This window comes from Melitaea cinxia, chromosome 7 (genome assembly GCF_905220565.1).
Source record: "Melitaea cinxia chromosome 7, ilMelCinx1.1, whole genome shotgun sequence".
NCBI lineage: Eukaryota > Metazoa > Arthropoda > Insecta > Lepidoptera > Nymphalidae > Melitaea > Melitaea cinxia.
In genome coordinates, this window is record NC_059400.1 from 5,427,227 (window position 1) to 5,449,448 (window position 22,222).

At 31.5% G+C, this 22,222-nt stretch overlaps 1 protein-coding gene across 1 annotated transcript; it reads left to right on the top strand.

Annotated features, from left to right (window-relative positions):
• The first annotated feature begins 935 nt into the window (after positions 1–935).
• Positions 936–13,104, top strand: LOC123655255 (proton-associated sugar transporter A). Its single transcript, XM_045591075.1, has 9 exons — positions 936–1,141; positions 1,868–2,130; positions 2,503–2,742; positions 5,634–5,735; positions 5,831–6,078; positions 7,676–7,888; positions 8,925–9,055; positions 10,362–10,536; positions 12,490–13,104. Exons 1-9 carry the CDS (start codon positions 936–938, stop codon positions 12,706–12,708), a joined length of 1,797 nt encoding a protein of 598 aa, XP_045447031.1. The 3' UTR covers positions 12,709–13,104.
• The last annotated feature ends 9,118 nt before the right edge of the window (positions 13,105–22,222 follow it).

Sequence of the window (22,222 nt, forward strand, 5' to 3'; positions counted from 1 at the left end):
GTCTAGGACTGCCTACTCGGGCGTCGTGGATATCACCCGTAAATGGGTTACCCAGCGATAACATAAAAAGGTAAGGGTAAGGAAATTTCCTGCTTAAAATATAGAGCAGCCCATCTGGGGCAGTATCTTGACCTTACAAAAGATCACAGCTAAATAATAGTTTTAAAGCAGTGTCGTTTTCCTGTTGGTGAGTAAGGTAACCAGAGATCCTGAGGGGAATATGGGGTAGGGTCAGCAATGCGCTTGTAATGCTTCTGGTGTTTAAGCTACGTTAACCGCTTACCATCAGGTGAGCCGTACGTGTGTTTGCCGACCTAGTTGCATAAAAAAAAAAGTAATCGAAAATGTGATAACTTTCCTCTCTTTTAGTTCTTTGATTGAATTAAACCTTATTGAGTCTTTTGTGGCACCTATTAAAATAATTACTATCGGCCGGTATAATTAATTTACATATATTTTGGTTTTGCTTATTAGCGATAGGTTTTTGACAATTGTATGGAGTTTACGTCAAAATTCTATCTTTGGTAAAGAAATTCAGAGATAGATAGAGTATTTAAATTGGCCGTAATAAGATACCCAGAGACCAGAGAACCAGAGAATATTATAATATAAATGAGTTAACGTTTAAAAATATATGTCTCTTCCAGTATTATTTTACAATGTAGTTGGGCCGCGCTGGGCGGGCGGCCGTGAAAGAGGGCGGCGCGCGCGCTTCAGTCCCCTTTCGATATCCGAACTGGACTAGTCTAACTAACGACTTGGGCGCTAGCAACTTCGCTCATTACTTATTTCCACGTATGGAAATTTTTAACGAAATTTGAAAACTTTATTTTCTTTTAATATGAACGAAGTTAGCTATTTCAAACGTGTTTAAGAAGTAAACGGAACCATGAAATAGTTTTAATATTAGCTATTGGATTATTTTTACTAAAAAAATGGCAGATAAATTAAACGAATATCAGGGTGTGACTGGACGCTTGCACTCAACGAGAGACAAGTTCAGAGAGCGCTGGACTCAATGGAAGGAAGACCATCCCCAGGGAGTGAGGGAAGCAGTCAGAGAAGCTCTTTTTGCTATACCAAATTCTGATGAGCCCCCTGAATGTGTAGCCCGGGAGGGCGAATACAGTGACTTATTTAGGTAATTACATTTATATTATTTGCAGATAGAAGGGCTTTGTTATAACCTAGGTCTAGTTGAAAAAAAGGTTTTCACGTTTTATTGTAGCTCTTAATTACAAAAAAAAGTTCATGCTTACTCGTATATTTTAAGTTTTGGTAATTTATGTTGCTTATATGAGTGATGGGTCTAATAATGGTTTTTTATGGGATTTTCTTTTATTTTATCCGGAAACTACGACAACTATTAAACCGACAGACATAGTTAGTAAAAGTCATATTTATTATATAGGTAAGTATATTAAAAAGTCTTACAAAAAACTTGATTTAGTTTTTCTCTAGTAATGTATTTTTTTTTTTTTGTTTAATTTGAGATCATTATAATTTGCATTGATATACAGTTTTTGTACAGATAGAGTGGTATATACCTAACTTGTGTTTTACATTTATAACTTGTCGATTCATTTCCCGTTTGGAATTAATTTTATCTGTAACCTATGTTCAAATTGAATGTATTTTCTATTATAACCATATATTAGTATATCAATGTAACTATTTATATTTTTCTATTTTCTGTACGTTACCATGATCAAGCTAAAATATTTATTTATTTATTTATTTTATAGGCAATATCGTACTCGTAACTCGTATAAATATTAAACAAAATTGATATTAGAAGGTATGAAATAGGATATATTTATCTGTAAATATACAGAAATATGAAATTAATTCTGTATTATTCAAACAGGAGAAAGAACAGACTGGAGTTAATGAGGATATCAGCAGCAGTCATGGGAATAGAATTTTCGTACGCTGGTGAAACCGCATTTGTATCACCGACGCTTCTACAAATCGGCGTACCTCATCAACAAATGACTTTAGTTTGGGCTTTATCGCCTCTAATTGGGTTTTTCTTGACACCTTTGCTGGGTTCTCTCAGTGACAGATGCCCTTCGAAGTACGGTAGACGAAGACCTTTCATTGTTTTGATGTCTATTGGAGTACTTTTGGGTGAGCCTTTACTGCTATCAATTTGTAATAAAAAAAATGTAATATTCTAATAAAAACATGGCCATTATTTTAATAAAGTGTTTATCTTAAAATATTTTTTTATAGTAACTAAAAAGCCATGTCTTCATAGAATCTAATAATGTGAAAGTTTTTGCTACATCCAAATTCTATGTTATTTGAGGTTACTGTGAGAATGATTAAGTAAATTTTATATTATTTTTATCATTTTTCCTTTTTCTTTGAGCTTGAACTTAAAATGTGTTTAAGTATTAAACATCAATGTTTGGTTTTATCAAGTTTGATAAAATTATAGTTACTTACATACGTTAAGTTAATTTTGCTTATAACATACGATATTGCTTAAATTTTCAGGATTAATTCTAGTTCCTAACGGCGAAGACATAGGTTACGCGCTAGGAGATGAAGGTTCAGTTAACAAAACAGTCGTCCCTTCAGCTTTGGGTCCGAGAAGAGCAGCCCTTGACGTTGAAAGCAACAACCACCATCCATGGGGAGTTCTCTTCACAGTGCTTGGGACGGTTCTTTTAGATTTCGATGCTGATGCCTGCCAAAGCCCAGCAAGGGCTTATCTACTTGACGTGACAGTTCCAGGTCAATTACATATAAACAATTATTTTTGCTATCGGCTCTTTATATATAGCTAATTTTATAGTAACCCGGTTAATGCTTTGAGTTTCTTTGACTCAATACTCTCATAAAAGTGAATTATATAGAACGAAGTAAAGTGGAAGTTATCTTTTTTGATATATACAAGTATAATTGCAGGTTGTTTTGCACTAAAATAGAACACTTATGATTTATCACGAAATAGTGGTCTAGTCATTGTGTCAGAGATATCTTACGGCTTTACTTTTCAGGCGGTTTGACAAAATAACTTTATACCATAATTTTATTGTTGTTAACGTAAGATTTATCTTCAAACTTATATAGATAAAACCGTAATCTTATACTATCTTGTATATATATATATACAAACTGAATCTCGGAAACGGCTCCAACGATTTCCATAAAATTTAGTATATAGGAGGTTTCGGGGGAGATAAATCCATCTAACTAGGATTCATTTTTAGAAAATGACGTTTTATCCCTGTTTTTAGGGAGTGAAAAAATAGCTACAATATCGTTAGAATACGAAGGTAAATTTCGCAACTGTCATTAAAGTTGTAATAGCTCGGTGGGAAATCGGCCGGTCGGGATCAACCGAGGAGATCATGGTTGAAATCCCAATGTCTCTGATCAATTATTTTTTTCCTTTTTTTTAATTGCACTCGTTATTTTAAAAAAAATATTATTCATATTTTATAAATATGTAATTCGAATTTAAATATGAATTCCAAAAAACACGATTTACTAAAAATACCGAGCTAGGCTCGGTCACCCAGGTACTACTAAAATAAAACGGTAGAACGAAAAATATTTCATAAATTAAAAAATCATTGTAACACACCTTGTTGTATATTTAAATTAAAAACGATGCAAATAATTTTACAACTTATGTCGACAAACCATTTTCCGTTTTTCCATTCATAGCATAAATAGTAATTTTGTGTCTTCGGTAATTGATAAAGCAAAATATTTACAACACTTCGCTTATATATTACGAAACAAATGCTATAGTAAATATAGCTATTAAGGAAAATAGTACATTTTTTGACTTATTTTCAATTTTAATATTTAAATTGAATGTTCTTCACCTACTTTATTAGATATGAGCGTTTAATTTAGTTAAATATTTGTTCGATAAAACGTCAGAACATGTGACAATTATTTCGTGGTTGATATGTATAAAAGTTCCCTAAATAGACAATTTTATCTTGTACTCTCACTGTGATTGATTTTATCTTAAAGTTTTCATGTTTATATCTTTTGTTTAAATGAAAATTTTCATGAAATGTATAAACTAGACATGTATGAAATACTTTACTTTTTATCTTAAAGACAAGTTTGCGATATCTTAAATAAAATAGCCATGTTTGATCAACAGAAGTAAATTTAAAGAAATCATGAATCGAATACTGGGTCAAGGAATGAATCTAAATTTTGGCTTGCTAAAAATTGTTGCTTTTGTCAACAACATTGGATATAATATATTAAATTAGGGTGGTGGATTAAGGTCACAAAGAACTTAGCAGGAATACTACAGACTAAGTCATCATCAGGGAAAATAATTAAATGTTTTAAATATAATTATATTTTTTAGTAATTTTTCCAGTTTCTAGATTAGAAATTTAACATTAAAACTATCTATATCATATACATGTTGTAGTAAGCTACGGCTATGTTCGACAAAAAAAATTACTAAGTTCTACATTTTCATTTAATTTCTAATCACTTTCGAAGATCTCTCGAAATGAAACTCGGCGATATAATAAAATAACATCCACCAATAATAATAAACTTTGTCCTTTCTTTACTCAAATGAGAATGACAAATATATTGATCATAAAGTATTGTTACTTCAAAATAAGCACTATTATATTAATTGTCTTCTATGGTTTCGTGTACTGTTGCACGAAACCATAGAAAAAAACCTCTAAATACTCGATATGTCAAGTGACTATGGTATCATTAATAAATAACAAACAAATATATATCATATATAATGTATGTGGTATCTTCTGAAGATTTTGATCAGTTATAAAACTGTCGAATATGGGAGTTAAAATAAAAACAATATTTATATATTCTATTGTTTAGTGTATAAAAGCTGCTCTACAGACAATTGCAATATATATGAAAGTTATTTACAATGTGCTATATATCTAGTTTTTTTCTAAATTATATTTATTTAAAAATTAACATCCACGGACTCAAAAAGCCAAAATAAACATGTATTATATATTAATACTACAGGCGATTTATCATTAAAACTACAAATCGACAGTCCTGTGACTGCCTAGTAAAACTAGGACGTGGTCCGACGCCGACGGTTTCTTTTTTTACCTTACAATAATTCTTGATGAAAACAGTATAAACATCATTCATTCATTCGTACTTTCTGAAGATATTACTATTTTTATTATCTATTTTTATATTTACGCTTATTTGCTAGTTATCATATATGTACAGTTATCTATGTTTCGTTAGGCAGGTAATAGAGTTTTTCATACAACAACAAGAAGATATATATATTTTTGTGTTGTTTAATACTCAGTAGTCGTATATACTTTGGAAATCGCCTACTTAGCAAAATCAAATAAAGTAGCGATGGACACAGTGATAAGAGTCCTCTCTCTCATATTTTTAACAACTGTTTACGTTCATTCTTAAATTTTAGAAATATTTGTTCATCGCATAAAGCTAATATTTAAACATATAACAATGTTAAAATAATATATTTTAATACCTTTCAAAGTAGGTCATGATTCTCTTTAATTTAAATTATAGCAATAATATAAATGTAACATACATTTTTATTTTTTCCAACGCAAACTATAAATGTGATAGTCAATCTTAAAGTTGTACGTCTTATGTTATTACAGAGGATCATGCTAAGGGCTTGAGTACGTTTACCGTCATGGCCGGATTAGGCGGTTTCATGGGTTACGCTCTCGGGGGAATAAATTGGGATGATACTTCCTTAGGTACGCATTTTATATGTGAGATATTATAACATTTATGAGACGGATAATTTGTTAAATTATTTACCAAAAACAAAACTAACTTAGAACTTTTCTAGGAGCCCTGTTTGGCGGACACGTTAGAGCTGTATTTTTTCTTATAACAATCATTTTCATTGTATGCGTTACGGCTACAATAACAAGTTTTAAGGAAATACCATTGCACGAGATAAGAGACAGCGACGAATATAAGACACTAAATGACAAGGATCAATTTGACGAACATTTCCAAGGAAGCGACGATGTCGAAAAGAATGGTCTGAAGAAAGATAATACTTCATACGGATCTTTGAACAATCCTGACATCGTGGAAGATGAAGTGAGTAAATTAATCGTAATTGAAAGTGACACAGCTAGACTTTTAAAACTCTCAGACCCACGAATCTGGTACGAATTCATCTTATATTACTTCCGGTTTCAAATTAATGAAAAGCGTGAAGCAATCTCATTTAAACCAATCATCTTTCTCGTTCAAAATTTACTTTTTAACAGCTTACTACGGAAACAAATTTCTTCAACGTCTTTAAACAATTTTACTGTATATAACTTTTAGATTTTGTGAAAACTTTGTGTAGTTATTATACTAAGACTTGACTCACTGTTACCTACTTCAAGTAAATACGCGTTATTAGGGATAGCTCAAAAGTATTTCTCTATCAAAATGATGATGAGGAAACACACATAAAAATGCAGTCGAATTGAGAATCTCCCTCCTTTATTTAAGTCGATTAAAAAATTCTAGGTATTAACTCCCCAAATTTGATTTTCATGTTACCGCCTTTATTTATAACTTGTTGGTTCGTTTTACTTGCCTAATCCATTTTAACCGAGTTCAAAATCAGAACAAGGTTTTGATTTCGACTTTATCTTTTACGTGCAACTTTTTAAACACAAGTGTACCGATTTTAATGATTCCTTTTTTATTCGAAAGCTGCTGCTTGTCATTTGTTCGATTTATAATTTATCAAGAGCTGCCGAGTTATTTTTGAATTATTTCTAATGATGCGTATTTATTGACTTCGAACATGTTGATGATGTTCTTATTTTATTAATTACTTGTCGATAAAAATTAAAATAGATTTTTTACGTTTAAGAATAAAAAACAACTATTATTTTATTTGGAAAGCTGAAAAAACTTAATATTATTTAAATAAATAAAGTTTTATATACTTGCTAGTAGGTTTATAAAAAAGTATTGCAGTACACAAAACAAATTCAAGTTTTTGTAGCTATATGAGCTTGTTTTTGAATTGCCATACCGTATAGTGTTATTCATTTACAATAGTTCATTGCTTTGATAATGCTGTTTGCACCAGTTACTGCTTAAACCAGGACGCAGGAATCTAAAAGATGTATTTTTTAACAAAAATGCTCCGTATCTAAAATTATTATTTATTTTTTTATATCACTAGGTCGGCAAACGAGCGTACGTCTCACCTGATGGTAAGAGATTACCGTAGCTTATAGACACATGCAACACCAGAAGCATCACAAGCGCGTTGCTGACCCAATACCCAATCCCCCCCAGGAGCTCTGGTCACCTTACTCACCAACAGGAACACAATACTGTTTGAAAACAGTATTATTTAGCTGTGATCTGCTGTAAGGTCGAGATACTACCCTAGTCGGGCTGCTCCAGATTTTGAGCAGAAAATTCCTGTTGTGCCCTACCTCAGTTATTTCAATAGCTTAGTGAGGTTGAGGTATCATTACAGGAGTCAAAGTGTTTGTTTTCTTTTTTGGGCCAAATGGTGCACATACTAAATTTTCGCAACCCGAAATCTGTTGTGTTTAAGACAACTTTGGGAAATAAAACTTGGTCTTCGTATGAAAACTAATATTAGTATTTAGTATATCTCAGAATTTTTAATTTATATTTTATATATTCGAATAACTATTTATAGGAAACTGGCGTCACAACGATTAAAGTTCCTCCACTAGAAGGTCATTCCGGGCAACCGCTTTCTTTGAAGCACTACCTGAAGTCTATCGTGCTGATGCCTAAGTCTTTGCGTATCGTCTGCCTCACTAATCTGTTTTGCTGGATGGCTCACGTCTGTTATTCTCTCTATTTCACTGATTTCGTTGGGGAATCTGTTTTCGGTGGAAACCCTGCTGTAAGTATAAAAAACATAACGTTATGTAACATATAATATATGAATGAAGTATTTATTATTAGTACTTTATTAATATTTTTTTCAATTAAAAGTATTCTATAATAATTCGATTAAAGGTAGGCTCAGACAATATGTGCCGTTAAAATTTTCGTTTAAATTTTTTAATAATTTTAATGAGTCCATAATATGACTTTATAAAACAAACAAGAATATGGCTTTATTGCATGTTTAGGTTAATTTATGGCTTAATGATTTGTCAGTGTACATTCATTCAAATAGATGATTCAGTTTTAATAAACAAACTTAATTATATTAGCTAGTACAAGGATTAGTGACGAAGGAATGGCTTCGTATGTGTTGCCGGATAATCTCTATGTATGATTCATCAATTAAAAATAGGTCAATGACAATTATTGTTAACATCTAATTATTAAATTGTAGGTACTTTATTTGTAGAAACGGTCGAAAACTTGTGTCGATTTTATAATATTGTAAACTTAAATCTTATGATTTATATATTATTCATAGCTTAGAGATAAATGAACTTAAACGGTAAGCGACATTTATAAAGACGTCTGGTGAGCTTGAAATATTTACCTCATAATATTAAAACATTTGTTACATTATTCTGGTTACTATATAATAATATCTTGAAATATTCTATGAGCAATAAAAGAAATGATAACAGTACTAAATAAAATCGACTGTGATTTAAACTTTATGAATTAAAAAGTTTGAAAAATTAAAAGCCCCATAATGATTTTACTTTCTTAACATTATTTTTTGTAGTTACATTTAGTGTTATGAAAAACAGTTTGTATTTTGTATGCTTGCATAAAAATAATCTAATGATACTAAGAAATATTAAACAACTTCTTTCACCCCTAAGATATTCCAATTTTAAAATATCATAATACGTTGAAGTCGAAAAGAGCTTATTAATTTGAATAATGTTATGTATTTTAAATTCTTTTCACGCCTTTTAAAATATTAAAAGCGTTAACGTAAAGTAGAAATTGCTATATCTTAATTGCAGGCGCCAGTGGGAAGCGAAAGCCGTACAAATTATGAAGCGGGTGTTCGCTTCGGATGTTGGGGCATGGCAATGTATTCATTATCCTGTGCTTGCTATTCCACGATTATTGAAAAGCTTATAAAATCGGTAGGGTAAGTATGATTATCTTTTCTTCTAATATATAAAAATCTCATGCAAAAGTTTTTGTTATCGAACTCCTCCGAAACGGCTTGACAGATTTTTATAAAATTTATAATTATAATAAATATTATAATATATGTTCATATTTTGATATTATAGCTTGACTAATGTAGTACCGAGAATATTCATCAAAATCTTCAGTAAGCAGTAATTAACTCCCAATGCGTCCGTATAATTTGTGGTCTTGATTGTTATAGGTACCTATAGGTACCCTAGTAGGTACCTACTTATTTCATAATTTTATAACTGTTAGTTAAAATGCTAAAATGAAGTAGTCAACCTACCAACTGACCAACATATTATTTTTTTAAATGTATGTTGTATGCTAACATGTATACTAATGGTTACAAAAATATTAGATTTATAAAGATATGTTATAACTTCTTAGAATTGTTATTGAAGAAAAGTGGTATTAACATTGAAAATATATACCCTTCAACTTGACTGTATGGATTACTTCCTAGTTATTATCTTATTAGATATAAGCTACCCTTGACTTTCAACGACTTAGCAGTAGAAAGGTTTCCAGATTTTAATGTGACTTCACGATTTAAAAAATGTTTTCAATTATATCCTATTATTATAAGATTATTAAATTGTTGAAACAATAAAATATTTAGCTAAAACATAAATAATTACAAATATAAATATTTTAAATATATGTCAATGTTATTGAAATCTATTTTAAAGTGCTTGTTTACTAAAATGTGCACAAGATATATTCAACTCGTTTTTTTTACACAAAAATTTTCATATCTGTGGGTTTCTGTAAACATACTTATCACATATATCATTTCAAGTACTTCTTAAAATACAAATAAAAAAACTGATTCTGTTCAACGTTCGATATAGTCTCTTATTATTCATAGTTAGATATGTATTTGTATACGTATACATATTAGTATGCATTGAATTAATATAAAATCCACGGAGGGATATAAATTGTAAGCATATATTTTTTTAAGTTACTATTTTATACATGTATATTTAATTACATTTTATTTATAAAATTAGATTATACAGTATAAAAAGTACTTTATGTACTATTAAGACTAGACATATGAGTGTAAGGATTTAGATATAAACATAAATTCTTTACTTCCCACCGCCACTGGCTGTAAAATCGTTTTTAATTATAAAGCCTCCATTACAGATTAGTTATAAACCTTATAAATACAGTATTTCGGTAAAATTTACTATTAAGTATTAAATAAATAAAATTAAATGAATAGAAATATATAATTTTAATACTTGCAGCGCTAAGAAAGTGTACGTAGGTGGATTATGTACGTACAGCTGTGGGATGCTCATGTTGTGCTTGCTTCGAGCTCGTGCTGCTGTATTGCTGTTTAGCTGGACAGCTGGAATTATGTACTCTACACTCTTCACCATGCCATATTTACTGGTCGCACATTATCACGCAACTGGAATGGTAAGTAAAAATACAAACATTAACAGATATTACGAAATTGAAAAGTTTTAATGATCTTTTATGCATGTTTATGGCTTTGAACAAGCTTGAACAAGCTTACCTTACAGAAGATCACAGCTAAATAACACTGTTTTCAAGCAGTGTTGTGTTCCGGTTGGTGAGTAAGGTGATCAGAGCTCCTGGGGGGAACTGGAGAGGCGTTAAAGGAGGGAGGGGAGGGGACAACGCGCTTGCCATGCTTCTGGTGGTCCAGACGTCTATAAGCTACGGTAATCGCCTACCATCAGGTGAACCGTACGCTTGTTTGCCTATCTAGTTACGTAAAAAAAGAACTCATTATATAGTTTTTTTTTCAATTATTCTCGCTAGTAGCTTTATCTAATTTATAAAATTCTCGTGTCGCGGTGTTTGTAGTTAAACTCCTCCGAAACGGCTTGACCGATTCTCATGAAATTTTGTGTGCATATCGGGTAAGTTTTCATTCCCCTAAGTTATAAGGGGGGGGGGGGATTGAGAAGGTTAATAAAATCTATGGCAAAACAACGGGGTCAGCTAGTACTTGATATACAATTTAGATTATAAGAATAAGGGTAGTTTCTAATTCTTATCTTATTTAGGAACATCTTTATTACATTGGAAAAAGTTTATAGGATCAGATTTTGGAAAACTGAACTGCAATGAAAAATCCTGTAAATGTTTCAATACTAGCAAGAGAAAGAATGACGCCAGTTAATTCAATGCTGATGCTGTATCATTGATTAAAAATAAACTAGCTATACCCGTGCGCATAATTCAATAAAATTACAAAAAAGTTGATTGTCGATTTATAATAGGTGAGTTGATTTGAAATTGATCAAAAAATTTACCGGCCGTCAATCATGTTGACGTTGTTTCAAAATTAAAGCCGTCATATATATAATTTTAATAATTAAGTAATTGAAAAAAACATAAGCAATAATAAATTTTTGAATTATATATAGTTTGGGTTGAGTATTTCTGAGGTTTTTTCTAAAAAGGGAGGCAAACATCTTAGCCTTAGCGTATTAATATATATGATAAATAAACGCTTCACATTCAACTGATTAGTATACATTAAAAGGAAAGAACGCATTGTTACTATGTAAAATTGGCTTAACTTTAATAATTTGGTTAATTAATAATTTCAAATATAAAAAAAAAGTAATAGAATTCACTAAGCTTGATAAATAAAATTTTAATGCAAATTTGATATAACGAAGTACTTACCTGTTCATTGTTATTAATAGCACAATATACCTATATAGCTTTGGACTCAAAAGTTTAGTAGATCTCATTTATCATCTGTCGCAGTAAAACTCGAAAGTCAGACAAATTGTGAAGGTTGATAATGATACTGCTCGATGAATATATTTTACTTATTTTTTGCAGTAAAATGTCTTGTGGCATATTTTTCGATCAATACAGTAAATGTTAAAGCGTTACCATTCTCGGTATTTAAAATTATTGTTAGTAAACTTAAAATAAACATTATAATTTCCCCCTTTTACGGTTTCAATAAATAACCTTAGTTAAAGTAATTATTGTGGTAAGTTAATAAGTAAACTTAGGCTATACTATCATAATTATATTCCTTTGAACTTCTGTTTTGCACTGACGAATACTTTTACAGATACATTTGACTATAATCACATTAGCAAAGTTTAAAATTCTATAATTAATCCTAGATCCACCTCAGAAGAACTATTAACAAAATAATTGTAATGTAATTTGTGATCGTTACTGTTTATCCACCATGCGAATGTGTTCAAGTACCTACCTAACCTACTAACTGACTACTACTAACTAACTACTAACTGAGAAAAAACTCAGAGGGGGTTCCCCTAACTTAGCCATTTCGTTAGCCAGGCTACAGCAACCGGTTACCATCAGGTGGACCCTACACTTTGTCTTAAATATTCATGTTGTATCTTTCAGTGGGACAGCGAGGGTGGTGGTAGTGAACAGGAGCGCGGTATAGGTACCGATGTCGCGGTGGTCAGCAGCTGTGTGTTCGTAGCTCAACTCTGTATTTCAGTGATTATGGGTTTCGCTGTTAAGATCACTGGCTCTACTGCGGCAGTTGTCGCAGTTGCTGCTACGCTAGCTGGCGCTGCTGCTTTTACTGCTACCAAGATTACATACCTTGATCTTTAAGTTATAAGCAGTTACTTAGAAATCTGATTACTCACGATGTTGTAATGTTATGATTGATATCAGTAGGTAGATATGATTACATCATTTATAATAAATTAAATCTTAATTAATGCTTAAGTAAATTACTTTCTTGATATTTGTTCACGCAATAATGTATGTGAAATTGTAATAGGTAGTAGAAAAAGAACTGTTCCAGAACAACTGTTTTCGTATATGGTTAGCAAATTTAACACCTAACACCGATTATTACAAAGGGAAGTGTTCAATTTATAAAAAAAATTGTTGTTGTAAAATTCCTGATATATTTTGAGGATCATGTAAGACTGTTACTTTTGTTACCAAGGAAAAATTAATTATAATTTTTAATTGTAAAAGTCTTATATGTGGCTTGCTATTATGTGGCTTGCATAATTATGTTAATAAAATCAATAGCAAAAAGAAAAAAGGTATTAATAGTATTTATTTAGTACATATATATAACTTTTGGTATATAGCAGTCATCAAAAGGAATATCGTTTGGAATTGTATTAATGTTGAACGGTGAACATAAATTGCTTTCAACTAGCAAAAATAAAATTGTACATGTCATAGAAAAAATATATTAATGATAAAGATAAAATTTAATAATAACGTGTCTAGTTTCATTACATTTAATATAGAGTGAACAAATATTATTCTTTATTTTCGTTTGTTTAATTATTGTTCATGAGAGTCGATAGTGTGTGGTCGTGTGGATTAGCCATACAAATTTATGTACGTCAGTATTCTTTTCTGAACTGTGTGGTAAGTTTGTTTATTACGATTTCGTATAAAATACACGACATATTTTTGAAAAAAAAAATACTTAATACTCGTTTATAATAAGTCATCAAGAAGTTTTTCATTAAAAATATAATCTGCATAAGTTTCGTATTTATTGAATATAATATATAATCATTCCAAAAAACGTAGTTCGGTGATTAATATATTATTGATTATATAGTATTGTGACATAAATCACATAATTAATGATTCAAAAACGAGTCTCATAAAAGGTCAAAATTATTATATTTTGTAGAGTCGTTGTATAAATTGTGAAAATATGAAATATTTTATATTTTAAATTATATAAATCAGTTTATAGTAAAATCTCTATCGATATATTTAAAATATTGTTATCTATTTGTTTTTGTACTTTGGTTTATAAGTTCACAATAACTTTGTTAGTCATTTAAAATTTTAATTTATTGAGATTTGCTAGTCATTGAAAACTTTAAGAAATTTATTTTATAGTGACTTAGCTATTGTAAGCACAAGATTTATTTTAATTAATGTAATTTATTTTACAAGTATTTAGCATTATTGTAACAAATTTACGATACTAATTTTCTATGTGATAAAAATGTACTTAATGTAAGTCATGTATATCATTTAACTGTTTAAAACATTGTTATTGTTAATATAGGAGTAATAATAAAATGAATGTTACATAATAATACACAACAGTCGTGTAATATTTTAATTACTATATCTTATCCTTGTTTCCACAGCATTAAGTACAGTTCGATTCAGTTTATGAAATTTTATAAGTATATCACTTAATGAATCACTAAATGAAATGTATAACTTTAACTGAGGTACAGTAGAACTTTCCTCCTCAAAATATAGTGCAACCCATCTGGGGCAGTATCTCGACCTTACAGAAGATCACAGCTAAATAATAGTTTTCAAGCAGTGTTGTGTTTCTGTTGGTGAGTAAGGTGACCAGAGCTTCTGGGGGTGGGGGGGGGGGAGTGGGGGATTGTGGCAATGCTCTTGTGATGCTTCTAGTGTTGCAGACGTCTATAATCTACGGTAATCGCTTACCATCAGGTGAGCTAAACGCTTGTTTGGGCAAACAAGTAGGTCGGCACCTACTTATATATTTATACCACTACATAGTATAAAACAAAGTCGCTTCTCACTGCCTGTATGCTTAGATATTTAAAAGTACGCAACGGATTTTGATGCGGTTTTCTTTAGTAAACTAGAGTGATTGCAGAGAAAGGTTTATATGTCTATAATACATGCATTATATACCAAAGGAAAAGTAATAGTTTTAGAGGTTTCTAATGTACCATCGTAAGTGAACGCATTTTTTTGCGCTTATATTATATAGTAGTCATATGTCGCTAGTATATATATATATATATATATATATATATATATATCATTATTTGACAGGTAAATCTTTAAAATTTACTCAATTTTGTAAAGAAATTATAATAACTTATGGTTTAACTTCCGTATTAATTCAACACAAACTTAGTTTGTGTACACTTGCTGAGACCATTCTCAGCAAGTGTACGTACCTACTCATGTAACGAATGCAAATGACATCAACATTGATATATAATGTTTTAGTGAAATGCAGGTGTTTTATCTAAATTAGTTATATTGAAAATAAAATTATAACTTTGATAACTCAAATTCAAGATGAACGATGTAAAGGAGGAAAATAGTAAAATTTTCCAGTCTTAATTGTTCAGAAAGTGTTCAAAGGAAATAATGAGCTGCAATATCTTTTAGAAAAGCGTAATCTATATGGATAAAAATTTCGTATCACCATGTATGTTAGCGATAAAATCCGAAACTAGTGAACGATTTTGTAGACATCTGTAATTTGGACCAACTGGAACATAGGGTAGTTTTATCTCTATTATTGATAGCAATATTAGTTATTGCCAATTAAATGTTTATTATACGACATTAAGTTTTATCGGTTAGTTCTATAAAATCCTAATAGATGGCGGTTTGGCATTTAAGTTGCATAGATATCCGGTAGATGGCGTCGTGTTTCTATTTCTAGATTATAAATGGCATGTTTGGATATAGAATTTACATACATATATTTTAATACATTATAATTACTGGGCCACAGCAACGCGTGGCTGGGTCAGCTAGTATTTTATTAAAGTAATTCTGATACACATTACACTTTTCATTTAACTTGTGTATATTTATATATATATATATATTATAGATATATAATAAAATGTTAGGAAAGTCAAAACTGTACATTGAATATGTTTTCAAAAGAATACTTCGGGTGTAATCTACAATCGATACCGAGGCCAAAAATATAGTGTTTAGAATTTTAATCTGTTTGTCTGTTTGTCTGTAGGTCCGGGATAAACTCAAAAAGTACCGCATGGATTTACTTCAAATTTGGCACGAATATTATTAAAAAGTCGGGTCAACATATAGGCTACATATTATCATACTATCACCTACCGGGAACGAGCAGTGAACCTTTATTTCCTCAACGCATTCTGTAACAACGTGTAATCTAACGACGCATATTTGAATGTTGTTATTATGTTAATAACCATGCTATATAAGCTAGCTTCACACTATAAAAATCACGCGATATAAGAAACGGGTAAATGAATGTTATTTTAAAAGGTATAATCGTAGGTATTTTTGCGTAGCGTAGGCAGAGCTGAACTGGAAAGACCTGATATGAATAAATAACACACTAAGAATAGTAATTTAGCATATTTTAAGCATAAATATATATCTGTTTTATATAAAGTGGTAGTGATTTTGTGGCAAATGAAGGATATAAACATTCAATTTATATGCTTTTTATATTTGCTTTTTATGCTTTTTATACAAATAATTGCCACCTTGATCCATTTACCGTATAAATACTGATCCTGTTTTTGCGTAATATCGAATCTGGTCAATACAAAAACATAAATAAACATTTGATATTTTCGCTGCGCATTGCATCACGCCGTGCTTTGTGTTTGTCACTTATCTATACAAGATTGGGAAAACGGTTGGCTTAATATTATGTCTCTGGGCGGTATCGCAGATAGGGCTCGAGACGATTACGAGATAGTGTACTTCTGTTTGAACTAATTGTCACTGGAGGCAAATCAGTGCTCCAGTATGCATATGAGTCAAGACTCTGTATTATAATATAGGTAAGTATTTTTCTCAGCAGTCATAAATATCGTTAGTATGTGTTGTAATGGAGCAACGAAGGGCAGCTGGAAATATGTTTATTGAAATACCTATAAACAGCGTATCATGGTCGTACTCTTAAATAACTCTGTGATAAATAGTTCAACAGAAACCACATGGCATGAGGACATTCCAGCCCGACATGGCCATGCTTCGATGTAGTAGAAATCATCCGTAACACTGCAACGAATTTATAATACGAGTAGGTCTAAAAATCCTAACCAATACTCTTGATAATTACGTAGTCCATGTACGGATGTGGTGCAATGGGAACTGGCCGTTGCACTACATATCGTGGTTTAGATTCCTGGAGGTTTATACATGATTGTGTTAGTTTAGAACTCTAAATTCTATTTATGTTCTATGACTTTTCAGACCATATATGCACATTATACAGGAGCCTCAGCCTGCTTCAGGCGTTAAGCACAAGCTACTTGTAAATTGTTTATTTATTTAAATGTTGTCCATATTTTTTTTTGACATTTAAGTGAATACGTAACACTTGTTTTGCGTTATTTATATTTTACCGTTTCATACACAGCCAATACCTACGAGAATTAAAACCGTCCGTATTTATTTTGGGAGTGTTCAAACATCACGAACTCTGCAAGATATACTTGTCGTCTTTCGTAACTGAAACTTCGACATGTGGTGGCGATGTATTTTGGATATACTGTATATATATTCATTAAACTTGTAATTTGGACTCTTGAATAAAAGTTTAAGTTGATATATCAATATTGTCATGGAATCAATTGGCTTAAAAATCACAAACATAAAATATACAGGCAAGTAAGAACTTGTCCGTATCTTCTATCTAGTACAAATTTATTGGTATGATACTTTACATTGGTATTGGCATTACAATAAATATTTTGTATAGCCGCAGTGATGACTTAAATATATGGTCAGCCATTCCTTTACATGACATATCATTACATAGTGGCTAGTCCAGCCATAAGTTCTGTTACAAATGAAAATGCGTTTTTTTAAAATGAAGTAATGTAATATTATTAAAATTGATACCTACATATTTATTAACGTCTCAGCAAAAAATAAAAAAAAATATTCTATTCGAAATGGCCACCTTTAGCTTTAATTCAGGCCTTTAATCTGTTTGCCCACAAATCTATGGATTTACTTACACACTGTTTCCAAGGGAAATTTCGCTAGTGCTTGCTCAAAGATTTTTTAAGAGACTCAATGTCGCCGTGTCTTTTAGAGCATTTCCTCTAAAACTGACCATAATTTGAAGTCTAAAGGGTTGAGGTCTGGGCTAGATGAGGGCCAGTTTTCAACTCTTATAAAGTCCGATACGTTGGTTTCAAGCCAGGCTTGGTAGTTCGTGCCTTGTGACCAGGTGCAGAGTCTTGCTGGAAAGTCCACGGTATATTTTTAAAAAGTGTTTTGCTGAGAGGTTTCACAACATGATCCAAGACTGTATCTTGATACACTTTGGCTGAAGTTTTTCACACCTTTTTCACAAAAATGTAGTTTTGTGACTCCTTCATAAGACACGCCCCACCAAACCATCACTGACGCAGGATGATGACCACGTTGTACCTTTCCGACAACTTGAGCAGCTTTTTTAGAACTATGAGCGTACACTTTATCATTTTGCTTATTGTAGTGTTCTTCGATCGTAAAAATTTTTTCATCGGTAAAGAGGATATTTCTGTACCTTTCACCTGCGTATCGCGACAGAAGGCGTTTTGATCGATCCACTCTGTTTAATTGTAAAGATTGATTTAGGGCATGTCCTGTATATCGGCGATAAGCACCGAGCTTCAGGTCTTATTTTATAATACGCGACAGAGTCCTAGCAGGAATCTTCATTTCCTGCGATAAGTTTTTTTGTTTCCTAATGGGGTTTCGACGAATTCTGGCTTTAACAGCATTAACAGCCTTTAAATTTCTAACAACACGCGGCCGCCCCGATCTTTTCTGGTCTTCAACAGACGAAGTGTTGCTGTATCTGTTAATAGTAAGATATACAAACATATGGCTGATACTAAGCTTTTGAAGTGTCTGGAATATGATCGACGGTTCAATACCCACTTTGTGCAAGGCGATTACTGCAATCCTATTTTCTTTAACACCCCATTCCATATTGTAATTTGATAATGAACATGAAAAAATATGTGAAATGGCGCAAAATTGAAATAAGTTTTTAAAATAATATACGTGTTCCAATTTCAAAATAATTAAGAAGTTGAAAAAAGAAAAGTTTTTATGTAACAGTATTTTTGGCCAGATTAGTTATAAAACAAAGTCGCTTTCCGTTGTCTGTATGCTTAGATCTTTAAAAGTACGCAACGGATTTTGATGCGGTTTTTTTTCAGTAAATAGAGTGATTCCAGAGGAAGGGGTGTATGTACAAAACATGCATAATATAGTAGAGGAGCACTGACAGTTTTTGCAACCGTGCGAAGCTGGGGCGGGTCGCTAGTTTGGTTATAATATTCATTTATGTTTGTTAGTTTTATTTTGTTTTGCTATAACATTATAACAAACTATGAATTAAAATATTAATATTTTTAGGAAGTATACTTTTTTTTATTTTAACATACTTTACGAACTATATCAGCATACATTTGTAGACTGTTCCCTAAAAAGCAGCGTTCTATGAGGATAGGTTAAACGAAAGTCGTAGTCGATGTCGTAAATCGTCTGTGCTGAAATTACCTTATACCCGAGCAACCAGGCGCTGGCCTATAGTGGTATTTTGCACTATGCTAAACATTAACATCATAAACATTCTGATGATACATACATGAAATCAAAGTGTGATTGTGAAAGTAATTGAACCTAATGTTAGAGAACGGCACTTCTCAGAAGTTTTGGAGATCGATGACGTCATAAATTGTCGGTACCTTAAGTGAAAAGTTCCCATTTGAATGAGGTATTTGTAGCTCTCAAAGAATTCCTTCGAAAAGCATTTATTGTAGTTATTTTAATAGATGACTACGTATTCATAACTAACCAAACACTAACAAACATTTGCAATGGAAATTAAGGATAAGGAAATAAAGGCTTTTTTTTAAAATTTTATTTTATATTTTAATAGATGAAGTATAATTTTTGTTAATATTTTACAAGTTACAAGATTGATATAAGCTAATTTTGTGATAAATACCTATAATTAATGCATTTTCTAAATTTTTCAATTCCATAAGCTAGTTATGCCGTGTGGTGTCGGCCGAGTAGAAATGAAATGAAATGAAATGAAATGAATGAAAACATTTATTTCGTCATAGGGTGATATACACACTTAACGAAAGTCAAAATAATGTCATTTGCAGAAATAATAATACAAATAAATTAACAAAAAAAAAACTCGACAATAATAAAAGAAAGTTAAGGCAGCAAAAAAATCAAACAATAAAATTAAAATTTATGTCTTAACATTGGGTACACTACAAGCTTAGGAAATATACCCAGTGTTATGTGCAACCTTAACTTAGTCAAAATAATCAACATATTACGTTACTTAAAATTTTTAATGTCTCGGTACACATTACCTTCCTATTATGTCCTCGGCTTTATTAAATATTACAATAAATAAGATAAACTAATGTCCCTAGTGTAGGCCGAGAGAAAAAAAAGCCGAAGGAAAAAACCTCTCCGGAGGTGCCATACTAAAAAATACAGTTGAACTGAGAACTGTGGAGGCCTATGTCCAGCAGTGGACTGTGATAGGCTGAAATGATGATTATGAATGATGAGAACATCCTCTTTTTTAAGTCAGTTAAAGATAATTTTTCCCTCATTTACCATAATGTTCTCCCATAAAAAAAAACAATTTCAATTTTCTATTTCAATTCTAGTAAGCTAATTGCTTTTAATCCATCATGTGATCAATCATTCCGTTTATTCATCGATGCAGAATCGCCGATATGAGGTACAATATGGACACATCAAACAGATTTGTATTTAATCAACCACCTTATAATTACATGCATGGAACGACCAATACTGTGTATTTTTGTGGTACCGTTTCCATTGTCGATAGCCTGGAAAAAATCTAAAGCGAACTACAGGATTGAAATATTAAATCAAAAACAAAAGTGATTATCGTCATCATATCGTCGATGAGGTTGTTTATTTGAGCGCGCAAATCACAGGATGAACAATCACAGATGAAGAATCACAGGAAAGTCTTTCCGATTAGAAAAACCTTTTTAAAGTCAGATAAACAGATAACTAGTAGAAAGTTTAAACAGTATTCATAAGCCATAATTGTGTGAATATCTAGTTTATAGATGCATGCGTCAAATTAAGCCATATAAGTAAATATAATTTAGTTCTTTGGAGGAGGTGTATAGGGTGTTCAGTTCCTCGTTCGCCATTAAAAAGGGAGGATCCTCCGACCAGATGGGTGTTGTCTGGCGGGCTACTGCCCCGACGGTTGTTGTCGGGTTCTTGTATATATACTTAATCACTTTGATAACTTTGATAACACGATGTAGGATACGTCAGTTTTTTCTAGTTTATATGTCGCGATATAGATGTCGCTAAAGTTCTACAGTATAAACAAATACTCAGGAAAACTCTCGGTCATAAATCAAAACTCAAGAAGTATCTTGTTTAAGTTCATTTGTGAACATATCTCGTAATCAAAAAACTGCTTCTATTTCACTGTTGTTTTTTCCTATACCTATAGCTCAGAAATTGTATGTAGTATAGATAGTTTATATAGATACTCCCTCTTGCTTGCATCCCATCTGTAGGTATATATTCAATTCACTATTATTTATACAAGTAATAATATATATAGCTTAGTGGCTTAGTTATATATTGTTGGCGATGTGTTGGCGCAGCGGTTACACCACTGGCTGTTGGGCTGGCGGTCGCGGGTTCGATCCCCGCTCACGACAGACATTTGTATTACAAATATAGATGTTTATCGTGGTCTGCGTCTACTTGTGTATTGTATGTGTATTCGAACCCCCGACGCAGGAGAAAATCTTACTGGGGACTGTTAAGTGTGAAGCGTCTATTTATTTACTTATTATTAACTAGCGACCCGCCCCGGCGTCGCACAGGTGCAATGCTGATACTAAATATACGACAGAATGTCTTTATTTATAGTATGAAGCTAGCTTATAGCATGGTTATTAACATAATAACAACATTCAAATATGCGTCGTTAGATTTCGCGTTGTTACAGAATGCGTTGAAGAAATAAAGGTTCATTGCTCGTTCCCCGTAGGTGATAGCGTGATAATTTGTAGCCTATATGTTGACCCGACTTCTTAATAATATTCGTGGCAAATTTGAAGTAAATCCATGCAGTACTTTTTGAGTTTATCCCGGACATACATACAGACAAATAGACAAACGGACAAAAATTCTAAAAACTATATTTTTGGCTTTGGTATCGATTGTAAATCATACCCCAAGTATTCTTTTAAAAAAATATTCAATGTTCATTTTTGACTTTCCTACCATTTTATTATATGTATAGATTGTCAACAAACCCGTATACATATTAATAGGTAATAAACAAAATAGAACATTAAAA